The sequence below is a fragment of the Eumetopias jubatus genome, unplaced genomic scaffold, assembly GCF_037043125.1.
Source record: "Eumetopias jubatus isolate StellerSeaLion01/CBP00866 unplaced genomic scaffold, mEumJub1_p1.0 scaffold_1, whole genome shotgun sequence".
Classification (NCBI taxonomy): Eukaryota; Metazoa; Chordata; class Mammalia; order Carnivora; family Otariidae; genus Eumetopias; species Eumetopias jubatus.
This window is the reverse complement of record NW_028274807.1, coordinates 160,731,993-160,754,999: the sequence shown is the minus strand read 5'-3', so window position 1 is coordinate 160,754,999 and position 23,007 is coordinate 160,731,993. Positions and strand designations below refer to the sequence as shown.

At 43.0% G+C, this 23,007-nt stretch overlaps 1 protein-coding gene across 2 annotated transcripts in view; it reads right to left on the bottom strand.

The window, feature by feature from the left end:
• EEFSEC (eukaryotic elongation factor, selenocysteine-tRNA specific) overlaps positions 1-23,007 on the bottom strand; it is a 257,743-nt gene that overhangs the window by 129,082 nt on the left and 105,654 nt on the right. For both annotated transcript variants that reach the window (XM_028101802.2, XM_028101805.2), the window contains exons 3-4: positions 4,401-4,497; positions 1,863-2,027 (exon numbers count right to left, since the gene is read on the bottom strand). In XM_028101802.2, the coding sequence (XP_027957603.1) occupies positions 1,863-2,027; positions 4,401-4,497 (262 nt within the window). The remainder of the gene's footprint in view (positions 1-1,862; positions 2,028-4,400; positions 4,498-23,007) is intronic.

Below are 23,007 nucleotides of genomic sequence, written 5' to 3'. Positions count from 1 at the left end.
GGATTTGATTTAAGTGGTGTTTATCCAGGACTAATGGTCTTCAGAGGAGAATCTACAACAGCCAGTAGAGGAGCGGATTCTGATCCTAGGACTCGGGTCCTATGTCAGGGGAGGCCCTGGGACTCGGAAGGGCAGGGCTTCGTCCTTCAACTCTTGCTGCCACCCCAGGAAGCCCTGCAACCTGGCCAGTCTCAGGCCTATAGGGGAAGCTTTTCTTGTGATTGGTCCTCCCTGGTCAGGAGACTCTTCCCTAATAACTCCAGCCCGGCAGAAGGAAGCAACAACCACAGCACCATAAAATGAGTGGAGCGGGGTGATTGAAACCTGAGATCTCCTTTGCCTGGGGAAGCCCTGGTCACTCCTCTCATCCCTGAAATGCCCCTTTCCTACATCCTCCCAGGCTATCCTAGACCAGGAAGGGCCAACACAAGGTACACGTGCCCTTGCCCTCTCCTTGTTCAGGGCAGCCACTGTTATCGTGGTTCTCCCCCACAGTGTGATAGTGTATTTTATGTGTCAACTAGGCTGAGCCACTGTACTGACAGCTTTGGTCGAGCATTATTCTGGATATTTCTGTGAGGGTATTTTCTGGATGAGATTAACATTAAGAGGAGCAGACTTTGAGTAAAGCAGAATACTCTCCATAATGTGGGTGGACCCCATCCAATCAGTTAAAGGCCTGAACAGGAAGACTGACCTCCTTGGAAGAAGAAGACATTCTGCCAGCCAACAGCCTTCAGACTTGAACTGCAACTCTTCCCTGGGTCTCCATCTTGCTGGCCTATCCTGTGGATTTTGGACCTGCTGGGCCTCATAATCATGTGAGCCAATTCCTTAAAATACACCCCTTTCTCTCTGTATACATATATACACATGTCTTTTTAGTTCTGTTTTTGAGGAGGACCCTAATACATTTAGTGAGCCAGACAGTCTTAGCATCTGTCTCAACACAGCCCTCGAGGGAGAACTCCCAGTTAGCAGGCAAACTGAGTTCACTGACTTAGGGCTGTGAGTGCATCTTAGTACACGGGGCCAAGTGCAAGGTTCCATGTCCCTGCACTCCAGGTTCCTTTGAGAACTAGACAGCCGCCCTGGACCCCAGATTTCTTCTTAGGATCTGCCTGGTTCTAACTAGCCCTTATTGCCCACCCTTTATTACCCCTGAAGAGAAGGGTGGTCAAGGAGCCTCTGTTTCTTCCCCAGTAAACTAAAACCACAAGAAAAGCCCACTGAAGATTGGAACTATCAAGGTCACTAAAAGAGCTTTCAGATCAGAGCCAGGCCAGTGATTACCAGAGGTGGGGGCAATAGGGAGACATGCAGCTGCCCACAGGTCTTCCAAGGGATAACATGGTATCTACTAGTGGTCACTACCAGTATAAAACTCATCTGGATATCCTCCAGATTGTATGACTCTGAGCGACACAAGATTGTAATTGTGTTTAATTTGAAATTCTTGTGGCGAGGCAAAAAGTACCCAGAAAGAAGTCCACGTATACTTGCCAGCCTGAGGTATGAGCTTGTAGAAAGGGAGTGTACACCCTGCACCCTCACTTGTTGACCATGTGATCCTGAGCCCACTACACCTTCTAGAGCTTCCATTTCTTCATCTACAAAGAACTACTCAGGAGGCTCATCATGGCACATTATGGGCCTCCAATACATGGGTATTGTTATGAGAACTAGGGAGAGTGGTGCTTCTAGAATCCAGGCAGGGTAGGAGAGAAGGGGGAGCAGAGCAGAGCCAGAGCCAGCCCCAGGGAGCTGGCCCAGCAGGCTCAGCTGCTGGAGAGGCAAAGGAGTCATCCCTCTCCCTCGCCACTAGACAGACAAACAAAAACGAAGGACAAGGTAAGACTGACCTTGAGGGCGGGAATCTCCACACTGTCGCCGAGGCTGATGGAGCCTGAGAGGATGGTCCCTGTCATCACAGTGCCTTGGCCTTTGATGGAGAAACAGTGGTCCACAGACATGAGGAGTGGTCCCGAGGGGTCTCTTGTCGGGATGGAAATCTGGGATGTCAGGAGCTAGAAAAGAGACGCCACACGCTGGTGCCACACACTGCCGGGGAGGGGAGCTGAACCGGGCAGGGCGGAGCAGGGCAGAAGGTGCACCCAGTCCCTGGGCAAGCTGGCCCCGCTCGGAAGCAGACGGCTCCCTGACGGCAGCCCAGACTGCCGCCATGCCCTCGGCTCCTCTGGGTTCGAAGGAAAAGGGCACCTGGAGAAGCCTCCTCTCTCCTCTCGCTGGGGTAACCAACGGCCTCCCAAAAGGCCGGCGCCGGGGCCCTCCCCTACAGTGCAGCAGAGCCAGCCTGCTGCGCGACAGCCTGGGGCACATCGACTGGACCTCACCGGCCTTCCCAGCCTTCTGAGCCCGCAGGATTTAAGATGTGTCATCGTCTAGCCCCTAGCTACTGGGGAAGCCTCATCCCCCTCCACGTGCCCTCTCACAGCAGGCACCAGCCACTGGCAGGCCCTGCAAGCTCACCAGCCAGCTTCGCCTCCCCTTCTCCGGGGAGACACCGCCCCTGGGAAGGCTTCTCAGCCCCCTCTGCAAGGCTGCGCTCCCTGCCCCCATCCCCCGTTAACACGCTGTTGTGAGCATTTGCTTGTTTGTCTCTCTCCTAGGGCCTGAGTCCTTCCAAGTACCTCCAGCAGCTGGCACGGGGCCTGAGAAGCACAGGGGCCTGAAGGCCCCGGGTGAGCAGGGCTGCGGCTGTGTATGGCGGGGCGGGAGGGGGTGAGGTGGTGGCTCCAAGCCCAGGCAGAGCCGGGGGACCACCTAATGTCTGCCAAGGGCCAGTGTTGCCCCCTCAGTCTGCAGGGCTGCTGCTTCTGCTCCTCCGACACTTTCCGCGCGCTTCAGCCGCAGCCGGCCCGTTTTCCTCATGCTGTCTACGTGCTTGCGGATGTCAGAGCTAATTCCCAATAAACAAAGGAAAGTAAAGACTGCATTATTCCTTCTATTTGGCTGCTTTCGGATTTCGTTAGCAAAGAGGCTGTCAAAAAGTATTTGGTAGTGAATGTTCCAAACTCTCAGCCTTGTGATAACAATTCTTCTGGAAAAAAGACTAAAGATTCAAAACAGGCTTGGCCTGGGATTTATGCAGAGGCTTCTAAACATCTTTTATAGCAGCATTTGCGAATTTTGCTTTAATAAAAACAACTGTCCAAGGCTCCCAGACCACTGCTCTCTGAAGCAAATGAAAAAGTAACAAAAGCCTCAGACAGAAAAGGTTTGCTTTGCCAAGTCAGTTGCAGCAGCACCATGCAATCATAGAAACGGTGGAAGTACACATGATCGCATCTGTTCTTGGCTCTGTGGGTCCAGGTGCAGGGGGATCCCAAAGACACCCCAACTGATCTGGGACTGGATGCCAGCTCCACCACATACTTGCTGTGAGACCTTAGGCAAATTACTTAATTTCTCTGAACCTCAGACTCTTCCCTGGTTAAGACGGGGATAAATAATGTAAGCCCCCCAGCGCCACTGTGAAAGTCCATGACCACTGTGAGAGGTGTGTAAAGAACACTACAGCTCCTGGTATGTGATAAGCACCGTCGCTGTCATAGTAAACTCTGATATAGCACCCTTCTGAGCACAGGACACATATTAACCTCATCTAACCTGCACGCCAACTCCACAGCTAGTGTTCTTTTCCCAACTTTACAACTGAGGGAACAGAGGCAAGAGAGAGCAGGTCACGTGCCTAAGGCCACACAGAGAGCAGGTGGTGGGCCCAGCGTCCAGCCCCAGAGTCACCACTCCACCCTTCCGACTGAGGGACACTGTGGTCACTGCCATCCTCACAGCAGCATCACCACCACCCCACCACACCCACCCTGTCCTCTGGCTGCCCTGGGCACCCTGTGGTGGCTGGGCTGCCTCCCTGCTTCTACTACCACTGAGCCTGGAGGAAAAGCCCGTGCCTCAGAAGTGCCATTATTTAGTGGAGACCACGAGGCCCTGAGCAGCACTGCCCTGCTGCTGGGCCCGTCTCCATCAGCCAGTGGGACACACTGGGGGACTGGCACAGTCTGAAGGCCTGGAATGGAAGACATGGCTTGGAGCCCCAGGAAGCAGGAGCTGCTCTGAGTGGAGGTATTTGACAAGAGAAAGGAGAAAGAATGACTTACAAGGGTGTGGACAGCTCGGTAGGACCTTGGGCTAGAGACTGAAGCCTCTGCTTCTGTTTTGGTTTAACTCTTTGGAGGGAAGTGAGGAAGGGTACACTAAGGTATGCGTGTGCCTGGGGGAGGGGGGGTGGTAGTTAAAGGAACAGCTCAGACTTTTTTGCTGGGGTGCCTCCCCCTTCTCTCCCTCTCAGACTGAGCGGGATACAAGGGGCCTGAGTGGGGCCGGGGCCAGAGGCCAGCCTGGATTCAAGCAGACAGTACCTCAATGAGCTCTGAGATGCCCTGTGGAGCTTCTGTTTCAGGGGCCTCTGGCCCCCCAGGCTTGGCCGCCACGGGTATAATCGGTGCACCTCGGAACCTGAAATGGAAAAACAAGCCCTACCAAGTTACAGAGATCATCAGCATGGATGAGCAGCAGATGAGGAAACGGAGGCCCCACAGGGAAACCCTTAGGTTGAATGATAAAAGTTAAAAGGATGCTCCTAGGTTTTAACCTCCACTTTCACAACCCACTCTGAGGAGGCAGCAGTGAGCCCTAGCTCCCAGGACTCTGAATAAAAGACCCTCTTGAAGAAGACCAGTGAATACATCCCAGCCTCCTGCACAGACTCAGGTCCTGAATACTGGTTTATCAAAAAATCCCTGAAGGGGCGCCTTCAGTCTTTAAGCGTCTGCCTTCAGCTCAGGTCATGATCCCAGGGTCCTGCAATTGAGCCCCACATTGGGCCCCCTGCTCAGCGGGGAGCCTGCTTCTCCCTCTCCCTCTGCCTGCTGCTCCCCCTGCTTGTGCTCTCTCTCTGTGTCAAATAAATAAATAAAATCTTAAAAAAACAAAAAAAGTCCTTGAAGATGCACCTGGAAACATACTTCCACCACCCCAGTGTCTAATGGAGGGTATTCTGGCCTGGACCCTCCTGAAGAGCTCCTCCTTCTTTAAGAAGATATTCTTCTTCTTCTTCTTCTTCTTTTTTTTTTTAAGATTTACTTATTTTTTGAGAGAGCACAAGCAGGAAGAGGGGCAGAGGGAGAGAGAATCTTCAAGCAGACTCCCTGCTGATCATGGAGCCAGATGCAAGGCTCAATCCCAGGACCCTGAGATCATGACCTGAGCCAAAACCAAGAGTCTGTTGCTTAGCCAATTGAGCCACCCAAGTGCCCCAGAAGAGATTATTACGATGAGTATACATTTATTTTTCCACTGATAAAAAATAAAATGGAAAAGAGAAAATATACAACCCATAATCCTATCATGTATCATAAATAATTTTCTGTTGAATGATAGCAATAACAGTGATATAATGGCAAATAAACTAGGAGGATGTGAAATTTTATGTATGCTATAACCAAAATAAAAAAAGATTCCTTGGCAATGCATGGAAAAACCAAGGTTAGAAGAAAGGGCACTCCAATGGCAGGATTTTGGGTTGTATATTCATCCTCTAAGTGTTAGCAAAGTGTTAGCAATGGCTGAGCCAAGCATATCACCTGGACACTTTCTGTGAAAGCTCTCAGCACCACTATGGGACTGTCACCATTTTATAGATGAGAAATTGAGTCCTAGAGAGGCGAATTAATTTGCTACAAGTCATTTACTATAAATCTCAGAGCCAAACTCTAACCCAGCCCATCTGACTCTAGAACCCAAGGGTCACAGCTTCAATGTTATAATCCTACTGCCCAAGCCTCCTCTTTCATTTATACAGCTGCATAACAGTGTGACACAGAATTTACATGCTTTCCCCCACTAATGTTACTCATTTAGAACATTTTGAATTTTTCACTATTATAAATAACACTGGTAAACATGTTGGTGGACATGACTGGCTTTTTTTTTCCCTTGCTTTGGGATTAATTCATGGGGTATAAATCTAAGACTCAACATACATTGAAAAATCAGGAAAATGGTGGAAATAGGACAATCAGAAAGCCTTTTCTCCATAAAACCAATAAGAACACAGGCAAAAAAATCATCAGAAGCAACTTTTTCAGAACTCTAGAAATTAACCAAAGGTTTACAGCAATCTGTGGAATGTTTATTCAAGAAAAATGGCTGAATCTTGGTAAGAATAAAAGAGCTTTGTGGCATTTTAACTTGCCTTATTCCCATCCACTCCTCCCTAACTCTGCAGTAGCCTTAAATAACCAGCATCTGCTATTAGAATGGAAACCAGCAGCCTGACAGGCACTGAGGGGGCAGAATGGGTCTGAGTTCCATCAAAGCCCCTTTCCTAAAGAATTGTCATTATTTTTCCTTTCCTTCCTTCCTGGAAGACTCCACTTGCAAAGCTATCTTTATTTTTCCTCAAGGGCATTTGCTGAAAACAATCAGAGGCAATTGTTTAATATCACAGCTGCCTGAGGGAGGATAACAGTTTGGGTACATTGGTTGACCAAACAGCTTAGAAGGAAAAGCTAGGAGCTTCCATGGGAGCTGTGGAAAACTTTCCATGGGAGGTTTGGAGGTTTCTTGGGATTCTAGAAGGCTATCTGCAGGCAAAAGCACTGGTCAGGAAAAACATGAGAAGGCCCTAAGTTCTTACCTCTGGCTGACCTTGAGATTCTATGCAAACAGGAAGTGAAGGCCAAGGCAGAGTTGTCAATTGCCTGCCTGAGCACTGAAAGCGTGCCCCAATCTGCACATAGAGATCCTTGGCAAAGATTGGGAGACTTATTGATTCTAGGCATCTAAGGAAAGCTCTAATCAGTAGCTGACCACTAAGCTAACTGAGCAGAGACTTCAGTGGTCACACATGACTTTCAGAATTACTTCACAAAAGTCACTAACCAAATTAAAAACCAACTATGAAAGTGTGGGTGAAGAAGAGAATCTGATGTCCAGAACTGCCACATTATATTATTCTGTAGGTGCAGTTTTCAACAAAGAATCACAATACAACAAAGGAACAAAAGTATGGTCCATACACAAGAAAAAAAGGAGTTAATAAAAATTGTTCCTGAGAAATACCTACTTTTGTCTAGACTTTTGTCTAAAAAGTCTTAAATCAGCTTAAATCAGCTACTTTAAATCTGTTCAAAAAACAAAAGAAACCATTCTAAAGAGCTAAAGGAAAGAACGAAGATAATGTGTCATCAAAGAGGAAATAACAAAAAAGAGATAGAAATTATAAAAAAAAGAAACAAATAGAAATTTTGGATTTGAAAAATACAATAACTAAAATGAAAAATCGGCTAGAGGAGCTTAAATAGCAGATTTGAGCAGGCAGAAGAATCAACAAACTTGAAAATAGATCAACTGGGATTATGAAACCTGAGGAAAACAAAGAAAAAAGAGAGAAGAGAAATGAACACAGCCTCAAAGATGTGAGACATTATCAAGTATATCAACATTATCAAGTATATTGAAAAGTCCAGAAACAAAGGCGAGATGGGGCAGCAAGATCTCAATAAACTTCAAAAACTTCCAAAGTTTTTGAGGATATCTAAAAAGCTTAGCAAATTCCAAGTAGGAAAAACTCAAGAGATGTGACCTACACACATCATAATCAAACTGCCAATGGCCAAAGATAAGGAGAAAGCAGCAAGAGAGAAGAGGCCCGTTCAGCACAAGGCATCCTCAATAAGAGTAACAGCAGATCTCTTCAGAAACCATGACAGCCAATCCCAAATACCTAAAGACAAAAAACAAAACGAAACAAAAGCAAAAAAACCTATCACATAGCAGACACTTGATAAATATTCATTAAATAAATGAATAAATGAACAAGTTAAAAAAAAAGAAAAGAAAAAAAGACACCATGGCAGCTAGAAGGTAATGGGATGATATATTCAAAGTGCTGAAAGTTAAAAAAAAAAAAAAGTCAACCAAGACTTGTGTTTCTGGCAAAAAAACATGCTTCAAAAATGAAGGAGGATGTAGAATTACCATATGGCCCAGAAATTTCCTAAGTATAAACCCCCCAAAATGGAAAATAAGTACTCAAACAAATACATGTACATGTATGTTCAAAACAGTACTAGTCACAAAAGCCAAAAGCTAGAAACAGCCCAAATGTCCATCAATGCTAAGTGAAAAAAGCCAGACACAAGAGATCACATATTGTGTGATTTATATGAAATATCCAGAATAGACAAATCCATAGAGACAGAAAACAGATTGGTGTTCCCAGGGCTGAGAGAACAGGAAGCAGCTGCTAAATGGGTACAGGGTTTCTGAAATCAGATAGTGGTGATGCTTGCATAATTCTGTACACATTAAAAGGGTGAATTTTATGGTATGTGAATTATATCTCAATTAAAAAGAAAAAAACATACATTGAAAGGTTTGCTATTTTTTCACTACCATAATAATTATCTGTGATGTCTATTTCACTAAACATACATCAAAAGCTCCTTATTTTTTAAGCATACCTCATTTTAATTTGTATTTCCTTAATAAGCCATACAATGTTGAACATCTTCCATCTATTTATTTACTAAGTGTACTTTTAGGGAACATTTCCACACCACTTCCAGTTCTGGTCCTTGCTTCCTCCAGTAGGTGCATCCTCACCTTCCCCAGACTCTAAAAACTGCTCTGAGGTGCGTCCCTGTATGTAGTCCAATGTCCAACACAGCAGGAGCGAGGGAAAGGGACAGGGTCAAATACAATGGTACCAGGTGCTGTAGGCTTTGCACTCCTCATCTCATCAACCCCACGAGGTGGCTGTTAATTACTCCTTCTCCGGTTTTACACAAGGGGTCCTAAGTTGGCTAGGGTCTGTCATTTGCTCCAGGTCACACAGCTAATGAGTGGGAGGGCTGTGATTAAAAGCCAACTCTGGGTTTACCATCTACCTGAGAATATCAAGAGAATTAGAGGCATTCTCAAATCCGTGAGAATTTGGAAAGTGGCTGATCTTCAAAGATCAGGCAACATAACATATTTAAGTCCTATAAACAGATTAACAAAATCCTTGCCCTTTAGTAATTTTAGTTCTCAAACCAATGAAAGAAAGATGATGATAGCTATAATGACAGTATTCAATATCTCATAATTTGCTGTCACTTTCAAATAAAGACATAAATTTACTGGATCCTTAAAACAACCCTTGGAGGTAGGAAGAACAGTTGTTAACATTCCCATAACCTTAGTTGAATACTATGTGAATGGCACTTGGTTAAATGCTTCCATCACCCCATTTAATCCTCATGGTAATGATGTGAGGGATAAAATCAGCATTTTAGAGATGGAGAAACTGAGGCACAGAGAGGTTAAATGGCTGTTAAAGGGTCATATGTGAAGTAAATGGCAGAATATAAGAGCTGTGTTCCAGAGCTCTGTCCTTCCCATCTATGCTGTACATCCCAACAATGACCTCTACAAAAGCCAAAAGGCTCCCTTCCCCAGGAATGACCACTGTGTTGGATGTCACAACTGCTCCTTTGAAACATAAGAATGGAAGATGGAGCCCAGTGCCCCCCCCAACACTGAGACAGGACTGGGTTGCTCTTCTCCAACCCCTCCTGCCTCTATTTCAGTGTTACCTTCACACAGGTCACTGGTCCTATACCCTCTTCCCAAGGTTTGTCAAATCGGCATACCACCTAAGTAAGCTATTATTTCTCAAGGTTTTTCCTTTAAAACAATTTACATTCTTACTTAAAAACACTTATTGAAAAACATGATTCTATATTATTATCTAAATGGAAGACCAGTATCATTTGCCACAAAGAAAAGATATAGGAGAGGCCCTCCCACCACCAGCCTCTACAAGGACAGCCATTGGCCGACGGTCTCCACTCCCTCTGCTCTGCAAAACCTGTGCCTAAAGCCTGGTGTACACTAAATGCCCACGCCCAGGAGACGGCTTGAGGCTTGCAGCCATGCTTGAGAGTCTAGTATACCCCATACGTTTGCTTTCACCAAATGACTTTTAAGCTGAACAGGAGGCACAATGGTTATGGCATAAACCTGGTAATGCCAGTTGTGTTACTTTAATTCAATTTAGTATCATAAAACAGTGTGATAATAACTATTTCTATGAGAACTAAGTTGAATTATCTAGAAAGATGCAATACAGAAAAATCTCTTTAAAATCTGGTGATAAATTAGGTATGAATAAGAAAATCATAAAATCATAAAAGACGTCAGGGGGTGGGGGCCTGGGTGGCTCAGTTGGTTAAGCCTCCAACTCTTGGTTTCTGCTCGGTCATGATCTCAGGGTCGTGAGATGGAGCCCCGTGTTGGGCTCCATGCTCAGCAGGGAGTCTGTTTGAGATTTTCTCCCTCTCCCCCTCTCCCTGCTCTTTCTCTCTCTCTCTCTCCAAATAAATAAATAAATCTTTAAAAAAAAATAAAGACTTCAGGGGAGGTTGTGCAAACAGAAAAGTTCTCCACTCACACTGCTGAGCAAATTGTGCTTCCCATTAAGGAGACCAAAACTGTAGACAGTGCATTTGGGATGGTTTATATGTAAAAGAACTCAGAGCACCAGTCAGTGGGCTCAAACTAGAAGAAAAGACGGGCCGGGCAGAACACTTTCCAGCAAGTGACAGATGTAATAAGGTCATGAGCTCCTGTGGCAAGTACCTTGGCTGAGGCGAGCCATCTGATGCTCAGACATAACAGAACCAAAGCCATTTGCTGAGGCTTTCTCCAGGAAATTTAACTGGCGAACATCTCTAACACGCTGGTAGAACTATTCTAACTTGTAAGATGCTATCAAGAGAAGCAATCTCTCTCTCACGCACTCCCTCTCTCTCTCTCTCTCTCTCTCTCACACACACACACACACACACACACACACACACACACACACACACACACACACACACACACACACACAGGCACTAAGCATGCCGCACCTGGGGAGAAAAAAAGCCAAAGTGACGACTGCAGCTGCCTAAGGTCCTGCAGCTGGGACTTGCAAATTACAACTTTTTAATACTGGCAAAGCAACAAACCCTAGAGCTTTTAAAAACATAAATTCTGACCAAGAAGAACATCCAGAATATAGCTTGCTTTACTGAATTCAGACCAAAAGAATTAATGGTAACATATGAATCAGGAGTGCTAATTTGTGTAAAATTGAAATTACAGGTGATGCAGAAATCACACCTGCCCAAACAAAACAGCAAGAAGGAGAGGAGGTAAGCCTGAATTCAGAATGCAAAACTGCTCACATAGCCAAGGTGCCCCACGTGAGCCTGGATCAACTGCCGACAGTGCAGTGTTAATGAGGAAGGGGAGGCACGACACTGAGAACCTTGTATGTTCCCCCGGAGCAACTTACATTATTGATATTATTAACTAAGGATGCATGTATGTGTTGTAAGTTAAAATATTATTTAAGGTCTGAATGTGTCATTTTTTATAATTCCCTGCTTTTAAGCGACTTTTGATTAATCAACTACAGTTCCCTTCAGAGGACAAGAAATCTACTACTGTGGCTACAAAAATAAATAGAAAGAAAGCAAAAGAAGGCTATTAAATCCTAGCTAGATACTATTCCCTGCTGAAGGTTCTGAGCCTTGTTAAAACGCTAGGGAAATGCTGAAGACATAGTAGGACCAGGCTGAGACATTTTCCTGAACTTAAGAGAAGAGATTTAAAATAACTGAAAAAGAATTCACTTTCTCAGATGACTCCATGCCTTTCTTCTAATTTTTTATAGTGGTAAAATACACATAACAAAAAAATTACCATCTTAACCATATGTAAGTGTATAGTTCAGTGGTATAAAATACATTCACAATGTTGTGCAGCCATCACCACCATCCAACTCCAAAGCTCTTTTTTTTTTAAGGATTTATTTATTTATTAGAGAGAGAGAGAGTGCAGCAGGGGGCAGAGGGAGAGAGAGAATCTCAAGCAGGCTCCCCACTGAGTGCAGAGCCTGATGCGGGGCTTGATCTCATGACTCCGAGATCATGCGTGACCTGAGCTGAAATCAAGAGTGGGACGCTTAACCAACTGAGCCACCCAGGTGCCCCCTAGAGTTCTTCTTATAAAAACTCCATACCCATTAAACAGCAACTCCCCATTCCCCCAGCCCTTAGCTCCTGGCAACACTACTCTGGTTCTAGGATTCTGAATATCTCACATAAATCAAATAATACAGTATTTGCTTTCTTGTAACTGCCTTACTTCGCATAGCAAAATGTCCTTAAGGTTCATCTATGTTGTAGCATGTATCAAAATCTCCTTCATTTTTAAGGCTAAATAATATTCCATGGGGAGTATAGGTACCACACTTTGCTTATTCATTCATCCATCAATGGACACCTGGATTGCTTCCACCTTTTGGCTATCATGAATAATATTATTATGAACATGGGTGTACAAATATCTCTTGGGACTCCGCTTTCAATTCTTTTGGATATATATACCCAGAAGTAGAATTGCTGCATGGTAATTCTATTTTTTAATTTTTTTAAGTTTTTACTTAAATTCCACTTAGTTAACATAACTATTCCTAATTTTTTGAGGAACCCCCATACCATTATCCATGTCAGCTGTGCCACTTTACATTTCCACTAACACTGCATAAAAGCTCCAATTATCCACATTTCGCCAACACTTATTTTCTTGTTTTTTGACAACAGCCATCCAAATGGATATGAGGTGGTATCTCACTGCAGTTTTTATTTGCATTTCCCTAATGACTGGTGATGTGCCGGCATTTTTTCATGTACTTATTGGCTATTCACACTTTTTCTCTGGAAAAATGTCTATTCAAATCTTTCCCATTTTTGAATCAGGTCATTTGTTTTTTCTTCTTCAGTTTTAGAAGTTGCCTATATATTCTTATTATCAGATATACAGATTTACAAATATTTTCTCCCATTCTGTAGGTTGCCTTTTTACTCTGTTGATACTCTGTCTTTTGATGCACAAATCTTAAAAATTTTCTTCTGAGAGTTTTAGGTCTTACATAGTTCTTTGACCCCCTTTGAGCTAATGTTTGTAGATGATGTTAGATAAGGGTCCACTCTCATCATTTTGCAGGTGGATATCCATCCAGTTTTCCCAGCATCATTCATTGAAAGACTGTCCTTCCCCCACTGAATGGTCTTGGCTCCCTGGTCAAAACTCATCTGACCATATATGCAAGGGTTCATTTCTGGGCTCTCTATCCTATTCCATTGGTGTATACGTCTGTCTCTATGCTAGTACCCATACTGCTTTGATTACTGTAGCTTTGTAGTAAGATTTGAAATCATGAAGTATGAACTCCCCATTCTTTTTCAAGAATGTTTCGGCTGTTTGGGGAACATTCAGACTCCAAATGAATTTCAGTATGGGTTTTTCTATTTTTGCAAAAAAACAAGATTGGGATTTTGATAGGGATTATGTTGAATCTATAAATTGCTTGGGGTAATACTGACATGTTAACACTATTAAATCTTCTAATCCATGAACAGGAGATGTGTTTCTATTTATTGATGACTTTTTAAATTTTTTTCAGCAATGTTTTATAGCCTTCATTATACAAACCTTTTACCTCCTTGGTTAAGTTAATTCCTAAGTATTTTATTCTTTTTGATGCTAGTACAAATGAAATTCTTTTCATAATTTACTTTTCAGACTATTCATCGTTAAAGTAGAAAAATGCAACTGATTTTTGCAGTTGGTCTTGAATCCTGCTACTTTGCTGAATTCATTCATAAGGTCTAATAGGTTTTTGTGGAATATATGTGGTTTTCTACATGAAGATCATATCATCTATGAAGAGATCATTTTACTTCTTCCTTTCCAATTAGATGCTTTTATTTCCTTTTCTTGCCTAATCATTCTGACTAGAACTTTCAGTACTATCTTGAATAAAAGTGGCAAAAAGTGGTAATGCTTGTCTTGTTCCTGATCTTAAAGGAAAAACCTCTTTCATCATTGCATATGATGTTTGTTATGGGTTTTTCATGTATGGCTTTTATTACTTTGACGTACTTTCCTTCCCTTCCTAGTCTGTTGAGTATTTTTATCATGAAAAGGTGTTGAATTTTGTAAAATGCTTTTTCTGTATCATTTGAAATGATCATGTGGTGTATTACATTAAAATGTGATTTTTGTATGTTGAACTATCCTTGCATTCCAGGAATAAATCCTACTTAGTTGTGGTGTATAATCGTTTTAATATGCTGCTAAATTCAGTTTGCTAACATTCTGCTGAAGATTTTTACATCAATGCTCATAAGGGATTTAGGTCTTTCAGTTTTCTTATAGTATCTTTGGCTTTGGTATCAAAGTAATGCTGGCCTCAAAGAATGAGTCAGAAAGTGTTCTCTCTTATTCCATTTGTTAGGAAAATTTTAGGAAGAATTGGTTAGGTCTTCCCTAAATGTTAGATAGAAGTCACCAATCAATCAGGTCCAGAACTTTTCTTTGTTAGATTTCTGAGTACTGATTTACTCTCCTTAATAGTTACAGGTGTGTGGGGCACCTGGGTGGCTCAATCGGTTAAGTGGCTGCCTTTGGCTCAGGTCATGATCCTGGGGTCCTGGGATTGAGCCCTGCATCAGGCTCTGTGCTCAGTGGAGAGCCTGCTTCTCCCTCTCCCTCTGCCTGCTGTTCTCCTACTTGTGTTCTCTCTGTCAAATAAATAAATAAAATCTTTAAAAAAAATAACTACTCTCATGTCTTAAAAAAAATAGTTACAGGTGTATTCAGATTGTTGATATATTTATGATTAAGTCTTCATAGGTTTTGTTTTCTATGAATTTGTCCATTTCATCTAGGTTACCCAATTTGTACAGCTGTTCATAGTACTCTCTCATAATCCTTTTAATTTCTATAGAATTAGTAGTAATGTCCCCATTTTCATTTCTGATTTTTAATAATTTGAGTCCTCTCTTTTCTTCTTAGTCCATCTAACTAATAGATTTTGTCTATTTTGTTGATCTTTTCCAAAACCAACTTCTGGTTTCCCTGATTTTCTCTATTGTTTTTCTTTCTCTGTTTCATCTCTAATCTTTATTAATAATTTCCTTGTGCTATATTTAAGTTTAGTTTGTTCTTCTTTTCTAGTCCCTTAAGTTGTAAAGTTAGGTTGTTGATTTCAAATCACTCTTATTTTTTAATGTAAGAATTTACAACTATAAATTTTCCCCTTAGCACTGCTTTTACTGCATACCATAAATTTGGTATATTATGTTTTGTTTATTATTCATCTCTAAGTATTTCTAATTTCCTTTATGATTTCTTCCTTGATCCATTGGTTGTTTAAGTGTGTTAATTTCCACAAATTTGTGAATTTTCCAATCTTACTTCTGTTATTGACTTTTAACTTCATCCTGTTGTGGTCAGAAAACGTATTTCGTATGATATCTACCTTTTTAAATCTATTGAGACTTAATTTGTGGTTTAACACATGGCCTATCCTGGAAAATGTCCCAGGTGCATGTGGGAAAAATATGTACGCTATAGTTGTTGGATCAAGTGTTTTGTATACGCCTGTTAGACTAGTTGGTTTATTGTGTTCCTCTATTTCCTTACCTTCTGTCTGGTCAATCTGTGATACTGAAATCTCTAACTACTGTTCTAGAACTATTTCTACTTTCAATTCTGTCAGTTTTTGCTTCATATATTTTGATGGTCTTCCATTAGGCATGCAAATGTTTATAACTGCTACATCTTCTTGCTGTATTGGACATTTTATTAATGTATAATGTCCTTCTTTGTCTCTTGTAATCTTTTTTGACTTAGTCTATTTTGCCTAATATTAGTCCCCTCCCCCCCCCGTTCTCTTCTGATTATTATTTGCATGGAATATCTTTTTCCATCCTTTCACTTTCAAGCTATTTGTGTTTTTGGATCTAAAGTGAGCCTCTGGTAGAGCACATATAGTTGGACCATGTGTTTTTGTCTATTCTGCTAATCTTTGTCCTTTAATTGGTGAGCTTAATCCATTTACACTTAAAGAAATTACTAATAAGGAGGGACTTCCGTCATTATGCTATTTGTTTTCTATATGCCTTATAGCTTTTTTGTCTCTTATTTCTTGCATTATTGTCTTTTTTGGTGTTCAGTTGATTTTATGTAGTGAAACAGTTAAATTTCTCTCTTTTTTGTGGGGTTTTTTTGTGTGTGTGTATATTCTATTGCTATTTTCCTTGTGGCTAACGTGGAGATTACATTTAGCATCCTAAAGTTATAATATTCTAATGTGAATTTATACCAGCTTAATTTCAGTAACTTACAAAAAATCTGTTTCTATACAGCTCTGACCCCATCCTTTTCTGTTGTTCATACCAAAAAATTACATCTTTTTGCACTATGTGCCCAAAACCATAAACTAATTATTCTTTTAAATACATTAATCTCTTAAATTACATAGAAAACAAAATGTAGAGTTACAGACCAAATTTACAATACTACTAGTTTCAGACAAATCACTACTTTGTTCTTTTATATGTATTAGTCTCTTAAATCATGTAGAAAAAATACATGGAATCACAAAATGTCACCATAATAACAGCTTTTATAATTGCCCATGTAAAATCATTATTTCATCAAGAGCTTCAAGTTACTATCCAGTTTCTTTTTATTTCACTGTGCAGGACTCCTGAGCATTTCTGCATGGCAGGTCTAGTGGTAACAAACTCCCTCAGCTTTTGTTTATCTAGGAATGCCTTCATTTCTCCCTCAGTTTTCAAGGACAGTTTCGCTAGATATAGGATTCTTGATTTGTGTGTGTGTGTGTGTGTGTGTGTGTGTGTGTGTGTGTGTGTGTGTGTGTGTTTAGCACTTTGAATATATGGGTCTACTGCCTTCTATTCTCCATAGTTTCTGATGAGAAATCTGCTCATTATCTCACTGAGACTCCCTTGTGTGTGACAAGTCACTTCTTGTTGCTTTCAAGATTTTCTCTTTGTCTTTGTCTTTTGAAAGTTTCATATGTCTCATTGTGAGTCTAAGTTCATTTTACTTGGAGTTCATTGAGCTTCTTGGATGTTTATATTAATGTCTTTCATAAAACTTGGTAACTTTTCAGCCATCATTTCTTCAAATATTCTCTCTGCCTTTTTCTTTCACTTTTCCTAGGACTCCCACAATGTGTATGTCGGTCCACTTGATGGTGTTCCACAGGTCTCTTAGGCTCTCTTCACTTTTCTTCAGTTTTTTTTCTGTTCCTCAGACCTGCTAATTTCCATTGTACTATCTTCAAGTTTGTCCATTCTTTCTTCTGTCTGCTCAAATCTGTTTTTAAATTCCTCTTGTAATTTTTTTTCTGGTTATTATATTTTTCAGCTCCAGAATTTCTTCAGTTTTCTTTTTAGTTTATCTCTTTATTGATATTTCCATTTTGTTTATACATTGCTTTCTTGATTTTCTCCACATTTTCCTTTAGTTGAATGTTTTTAAGATAGTTATTTTAAAAGTCTTTGTCTAGTATATCTACCATCAGGTCTTTTTTGAGGACACTTTCTATTGATTCTTTTTCCTTTGACTGTGCCATACTTTCCTGCTTCTTTATATGCCTTGTGATTTTTTTGTTGGAACCTGGGCATTTGAGTCAAATAATATGGTAACTCTGGAGATCAGATTCTTCCTGTTTTTTGTTGTTGCTCTTGGGGTTTTGTTTTGTTTTTTCTTTTTATTATTGCAGGCTGTCTCAGCCTGAAGTATAAAGTCTTCTCAAGTCTTATCTGAGTCTTCCCCTGGGCATGCATGTTCACTTTGTAATTTCCCCCCATATGTTTGCAGTTGCTTCTGAAAGTCTTAGTCTTTAATGTCTGACTTTGGAAAGGGGAAAAAGAGAAAAATGAAGGGGGAACAACAACAACAAAAAAAGCACTCATCCTTCAAATTCTTCAGAAATCACTTCAGCTGGAGGGAGGGGGGTTGTAATGATGGAGGGATGTGTAAGAATAATGGCTGCCTGTTTGTCTGCACCTCTGTGATCAGAAGCAGCAATATGATCAGAGCACAGATCTCTGATATTTGGTGAACAGGGCATTTTTGCCCACTCTGGTTCCTGCGAGCTATGTACAAGCTGCTCTAGGAACACCTGCACAGGTGCCTGCCATGAGACTGAGGGATGGGGACTGGATAGCTGCTATTGTGCCAAGAGCTCAAATTGACTGAAATGACCGCAATTTAATGTCTAAGCCCTCCCTTGCAAGACTTCAAGACTCCAGTGTACCAAAATGATTATATCAGACATACTCTGCCACTATAATTGTTATGCAGATAGGGAAACAGATTCCTGGTGCTCCTACTTTCTGCCATCTTCCCAAAAGGCTCTCCATGAATTTTTGCCACATCCAAGTACAACCTCAGACTTCTTTTGTCTGATATATAGTGTAAGTCCCTCATTTTGAATAATATCACTTTCTTCATCTTCCTAAAGACCCTTGGCCATTCCTTTACATTTCCCCACTCTGATACCCAATGGGAAGCAGGACAAAGGACCCAGTACAAGAAGAGGCAACAGAAGGCAAGAATCCAAGAAAAATATCTACTGCCACTATTTCTCTGGTATCCCTGCCATGTCTAAAGGAACCCCCTGTCTGACCCCTATCCCCTAGCCTCCCTTCACCAACCCCTCCAGTGCTGTCTCTGGACTCGTGCCTTCTGTCGTTCTGCATTACCACATTTCTCTTCTCTTGGGGTGGGGAAAACCCTTCTGCTTGACACCACCCACCCCTGGCCACTTTCAATCAATACCCAATTTCAATCAATACCCAATACTCTCCCCACTCACATTTCAAAATCAATACCACTTCTGTTTACTCACCAGGAGCTTATGCTTGATTTCCTCACATCACTTCTGTCTCCCCTTTCAAGCTAAGGGATATTTACTAAGCCATCTCCTCTGTACTGGCCTCCATGAAGGTTACCCAACATAGAAAAGGCTCCCAAAGCAATGGGGCAAGAGGGTCTGGAGCACAAACTGAGAGTACCAACTCTAACTGTAAGAGGAATGGGGGAAGGGTCACAGAAAAGAACTAAGTTCCTAAAGGTCAATAGCAACTCTCCAGTGGTCAAGTCAATGTTCTTCCCTCGGACTCTCTCCCTGTCTGTGAACATCAGTCAGCTAGCTCCCCACCCTCTTCACGCACAACCCCAAGCCTTTATTCCCATGGTCCTCCATCAAGGGCCTCTGCCTCCTCAAGAGGCCCTTCTTCCTTCCCTATCCACTGCAAGCAAGTCTCTCCCAAGAGCACCCTTAGAGTCCAGCTCTTTTCCCCCTGGACTGCTGTCCTCCAGGAGCTCCTCACACTCTGATGACCTGTGCCAAGGCTCCTCTGTGGATGGTTCCCATACCTGTGTCTTCAGGCAAGGACCCTTTCCAACACTATAGTCATGTCTCATTCTCTGCCAGCAAGCACCTTCCCAATCCTATCTCCTTGGTTTCTGATCATGGAACAACATTTCCCTGGTCTCTGAAGCCATCACTGGCTGCATGGTCACCACTGTCTTCCTCAGTCACTGCATTTGATTAGTTCTTCTCTTGGGATCTGGCTCCAATCCAGCCCCTGATTTTCATTCTCAACAAGTTCCACCCTGGGTCAGGCCCTTACCATCCCAGGCCAACTACTCTCCAAAGTCTGTGCATGGGCCTATACCAGGCACTGACCATGGCTATGATGACCTTCCAGCAACACCACCACACCATTTTGAGGTATCAGCCTTTTCCTTTATACACTTTCAGGGACTCCATGACCGTCCCAGGATGAAGCCCAGCATCCAGGCTGGTCCACAAGGCCCTCTATGGTCTGCCCCAGCCTCCTCACACTGACTCAACTCACCAACCCCCCTGGAAATACAGGTGAAAACTCAAGCCCTTGCCTGGTGCCAAACTCTATCCTACTGCTGCCTCCACTCTCCTCCCTTCCTCTGCCCAGCCAAGCCTAACCTTGGTGACAGGCAATCTGAGGCACGGCAGAGAGAATGGGATTTTGAGCAAAAGGCCTAGGACCCTAGAACTAATCTCCAATCCAGAGCTGAGTTATCATTCCACCTCATTCAGCCTCCATTTCCCTCCATTTCCCTGTCCTACAGAAAACAGCATGACCTACACTGCAGGGTTGTCTCCCCCACCAAATAAGTTAATGTGTGGAAAGCATGGTGGGGAGTCTGGTAACAGTCCTTAGAACCAGGGCAGCCATTAGTTGCCTGCATCCCTTCTGAGTGGTCAGTGCCCTGACCTGCATCACATATTTTGAACTCACCCCTGCTTGGTTATCACTTGCCCTTCTAAAACCAATTCGAGGGGTGCCTGGGTGGCTCAGTTAAGCATCCAACTCTTGATTTCAGGCCAGGTCATACGCTCAGGGTTGTGGGATCAAGCCCTGCATCAGGCTCCACATGTGGAGCCTGCTTAAGATTCTCTCGCTTCCTCTCCTTCAATTCCCTGCCACTCGTGCATGCACACACACACTCCTCTCTCTTTCTAAAAATAATAAAACCAATTTGAATTCCTGACTCCCAGACCAGAAGCCAATCCACCTTCTCAGAAGCCCCCACACTACTCAGAGGAAGCTAACTCAGCTCTCCTCTTGAGCTGCTAGGCAAATTTCCCGCTGTTACTTCCTCCACCAGTTGGTCTTCCCTGCCCAAGTGTATAGGAGGTACACTCTTTAGAACATGGCAGGCTCAGTTCAGTTGGTCTTTGACTCCATGCCCTTAAAAAAAAAATCAGACTTTTTTTAAAAGAAGAAAGGAAGTAACTCTGACAAGCTGGAGTTCCCTAAAGAGCAAGCTAAACAATCTCAGGAGCCACTGGCTGTCCAAAGGTCAGTGTGACAAAATGATGCAAGTTCACAGGAGAGATTCCAAACAGGGCCTGTGACCCACTCACCAATCAACTCCAGAGCAGCTCAGACAGACCATGCTGCCCCCACAGAAGTGGCAGGACTGAGATATTTGCCTTGGGAAGGCCAACACCCAGAGAGAAAGGAGAGACTTTGGAAAGGGAAGGAGGGAGGAAAAAGAACGAAAAGAAAGGAATAGTGAGGGAAGAAATAAAAAAACTGAGGAAAGAGAGACAAAGAAGGCAAGAAACACAAGCAAAAAAGAAAGAAAAGGAGAGGAAAGGAGTGGATAGCCTGCTCTGTGCTAGCACCATGCTACATGCTCTCGTGCGATCTCAACACCCCATGAACAGGGGCTCTGACCCCTATTTTCAGAGAAGCCAAGTGACTTGCCCGGAGCTGCTAGGGGGCCCAGAGAGTAAGTGGCTGGTCTGTAGGAGTCCAGAGTCCAGGCCTCTCCCATGACGGAGGAGAGGAAGAGTCCATTCTCAGTCCACAGGGAGGACCCCAGCCACGGCAATCAGTGAACCAGGACCCAACCACAAGCCAGGGCCCAGTACATGTGCATCATCTCTGCTTACACTCCATGAACCTAAGGCCCAGGGGGACAGAGAAGGCTAAAAGCGTGCACTAAGAATTCCAGCGATTAACCATAAAGCCTTCGGAAATTCAATTATTTTTTATCCAAACCCTTTTGGGCAATGTATTGTAACAAAACATAACAGTGTGTTGGGCTGAGTCTCTGGCCCTTTCCCAGGCTCAAGAGAAGCTGGCCTTGCTGATTTCCTGAACATGCCACACAACTGGGGATCCTGGCTTTTAGAGGCAGAAGTAAAATTCAGCAGCCCCTAAGGGGACAAAAGTCCCCTCTTGCCTTGAGTTTCAGATCCAGACTGGTGTCTGGGTTCTAGGAGCACAAGAGGCTCCAACCATTGATGTCAGGAAGAGCCCTGGGCCCAGCCCCACAGCTCAGCAGTGCAGGCAGGAGCTGACCTGGAGCACATTCAAGTGCTTCTCCTGTTCCCAGCACCCACCACCTCCTCCAGACTCCCCTCACAGCTGTGGTACATCACGGTTCCAACCAAGCCCAGACATGCTGACTGGGCATGCAGCCTGACCTTCGACAACACACAAAAACGATCTAAGATAAGTTTAAAAAAAAAAAAAAGTGTGTGTGCATGTGCATGTGCATGTGCGTTGTGTGTATAACTCATGTAAAAGACATAAACAAATAAAGTACAAGTTTCCCCACTTTCTGAAAGTAGGCCATTCCTATGAAATCTTCAGTAAGGCAAAATGGCATAAAGTGAAGAAGCAATTACCATTCATTTATATGGGAAAATGAGTGTTCCCAGACCCAAAAAATAATCTCTCCTAGGTTCTTCTGATACCTTAGGACACATCTACTAACAGATGCACAAAATAAATCAACATAAGGCACAGATGCTCACAGACACAGTTCAAAGCGATGGCGGCTTGATGCTGAATGCTGAGTGTAGTTCCTGGGGAAGGGGCTTAGCAGCGCCACTCTAAGGACTCGCGGCAAAGCAGACACTGTACACTATCATTGCTTTTCACCTTCTTTCATAAAAACAAAAATCTCTGGATTTCCTTCATTAGCGAACACAGGTACTAATAAGGTAGGTCTTTCATAAAAGCAAAGTGGTGTAATGCAAACTTTGAAAAGGAGGGGAAACGTGTAAGTTTTCGGTTTGGAATAGTGAAATTCAAAGCAGCCAATATTTATTATATGTTAGTTTTCTCACCAGTCAACCCAGACACAAAACCTTCCCCCAGGGTCACTGTGAGGATCTGATTGACTGTATATGAGAAATCCCTGGTACAGTGCCAAGCACACAGTAGGTGTTTGCTGTGATTGTTAAGAACCTACTATGTGCCATCAAATGCTCCCTCAGAACAAATGCTGTGAGGCTAAACTTATCAGCTCCCATTTTACAAAAGAAGAAATGCCAGCTCAGAAAGATAAAGTGAGTTGCCCAAGACCACACAGCTAGTCAGCCACAAAGCTAGTAGGAAACGCACACCTTGTAAGTCAGCTGGGCAGCAGCCCAGTCACTTGAGATTTGGCATTCCACTCAACCCCAGGAAGGGGAGGCAGGGCCAAGGGAGCCCCAGGTGGGATCTCAGCAGATGGCCTTGGCTGAAACAGAAA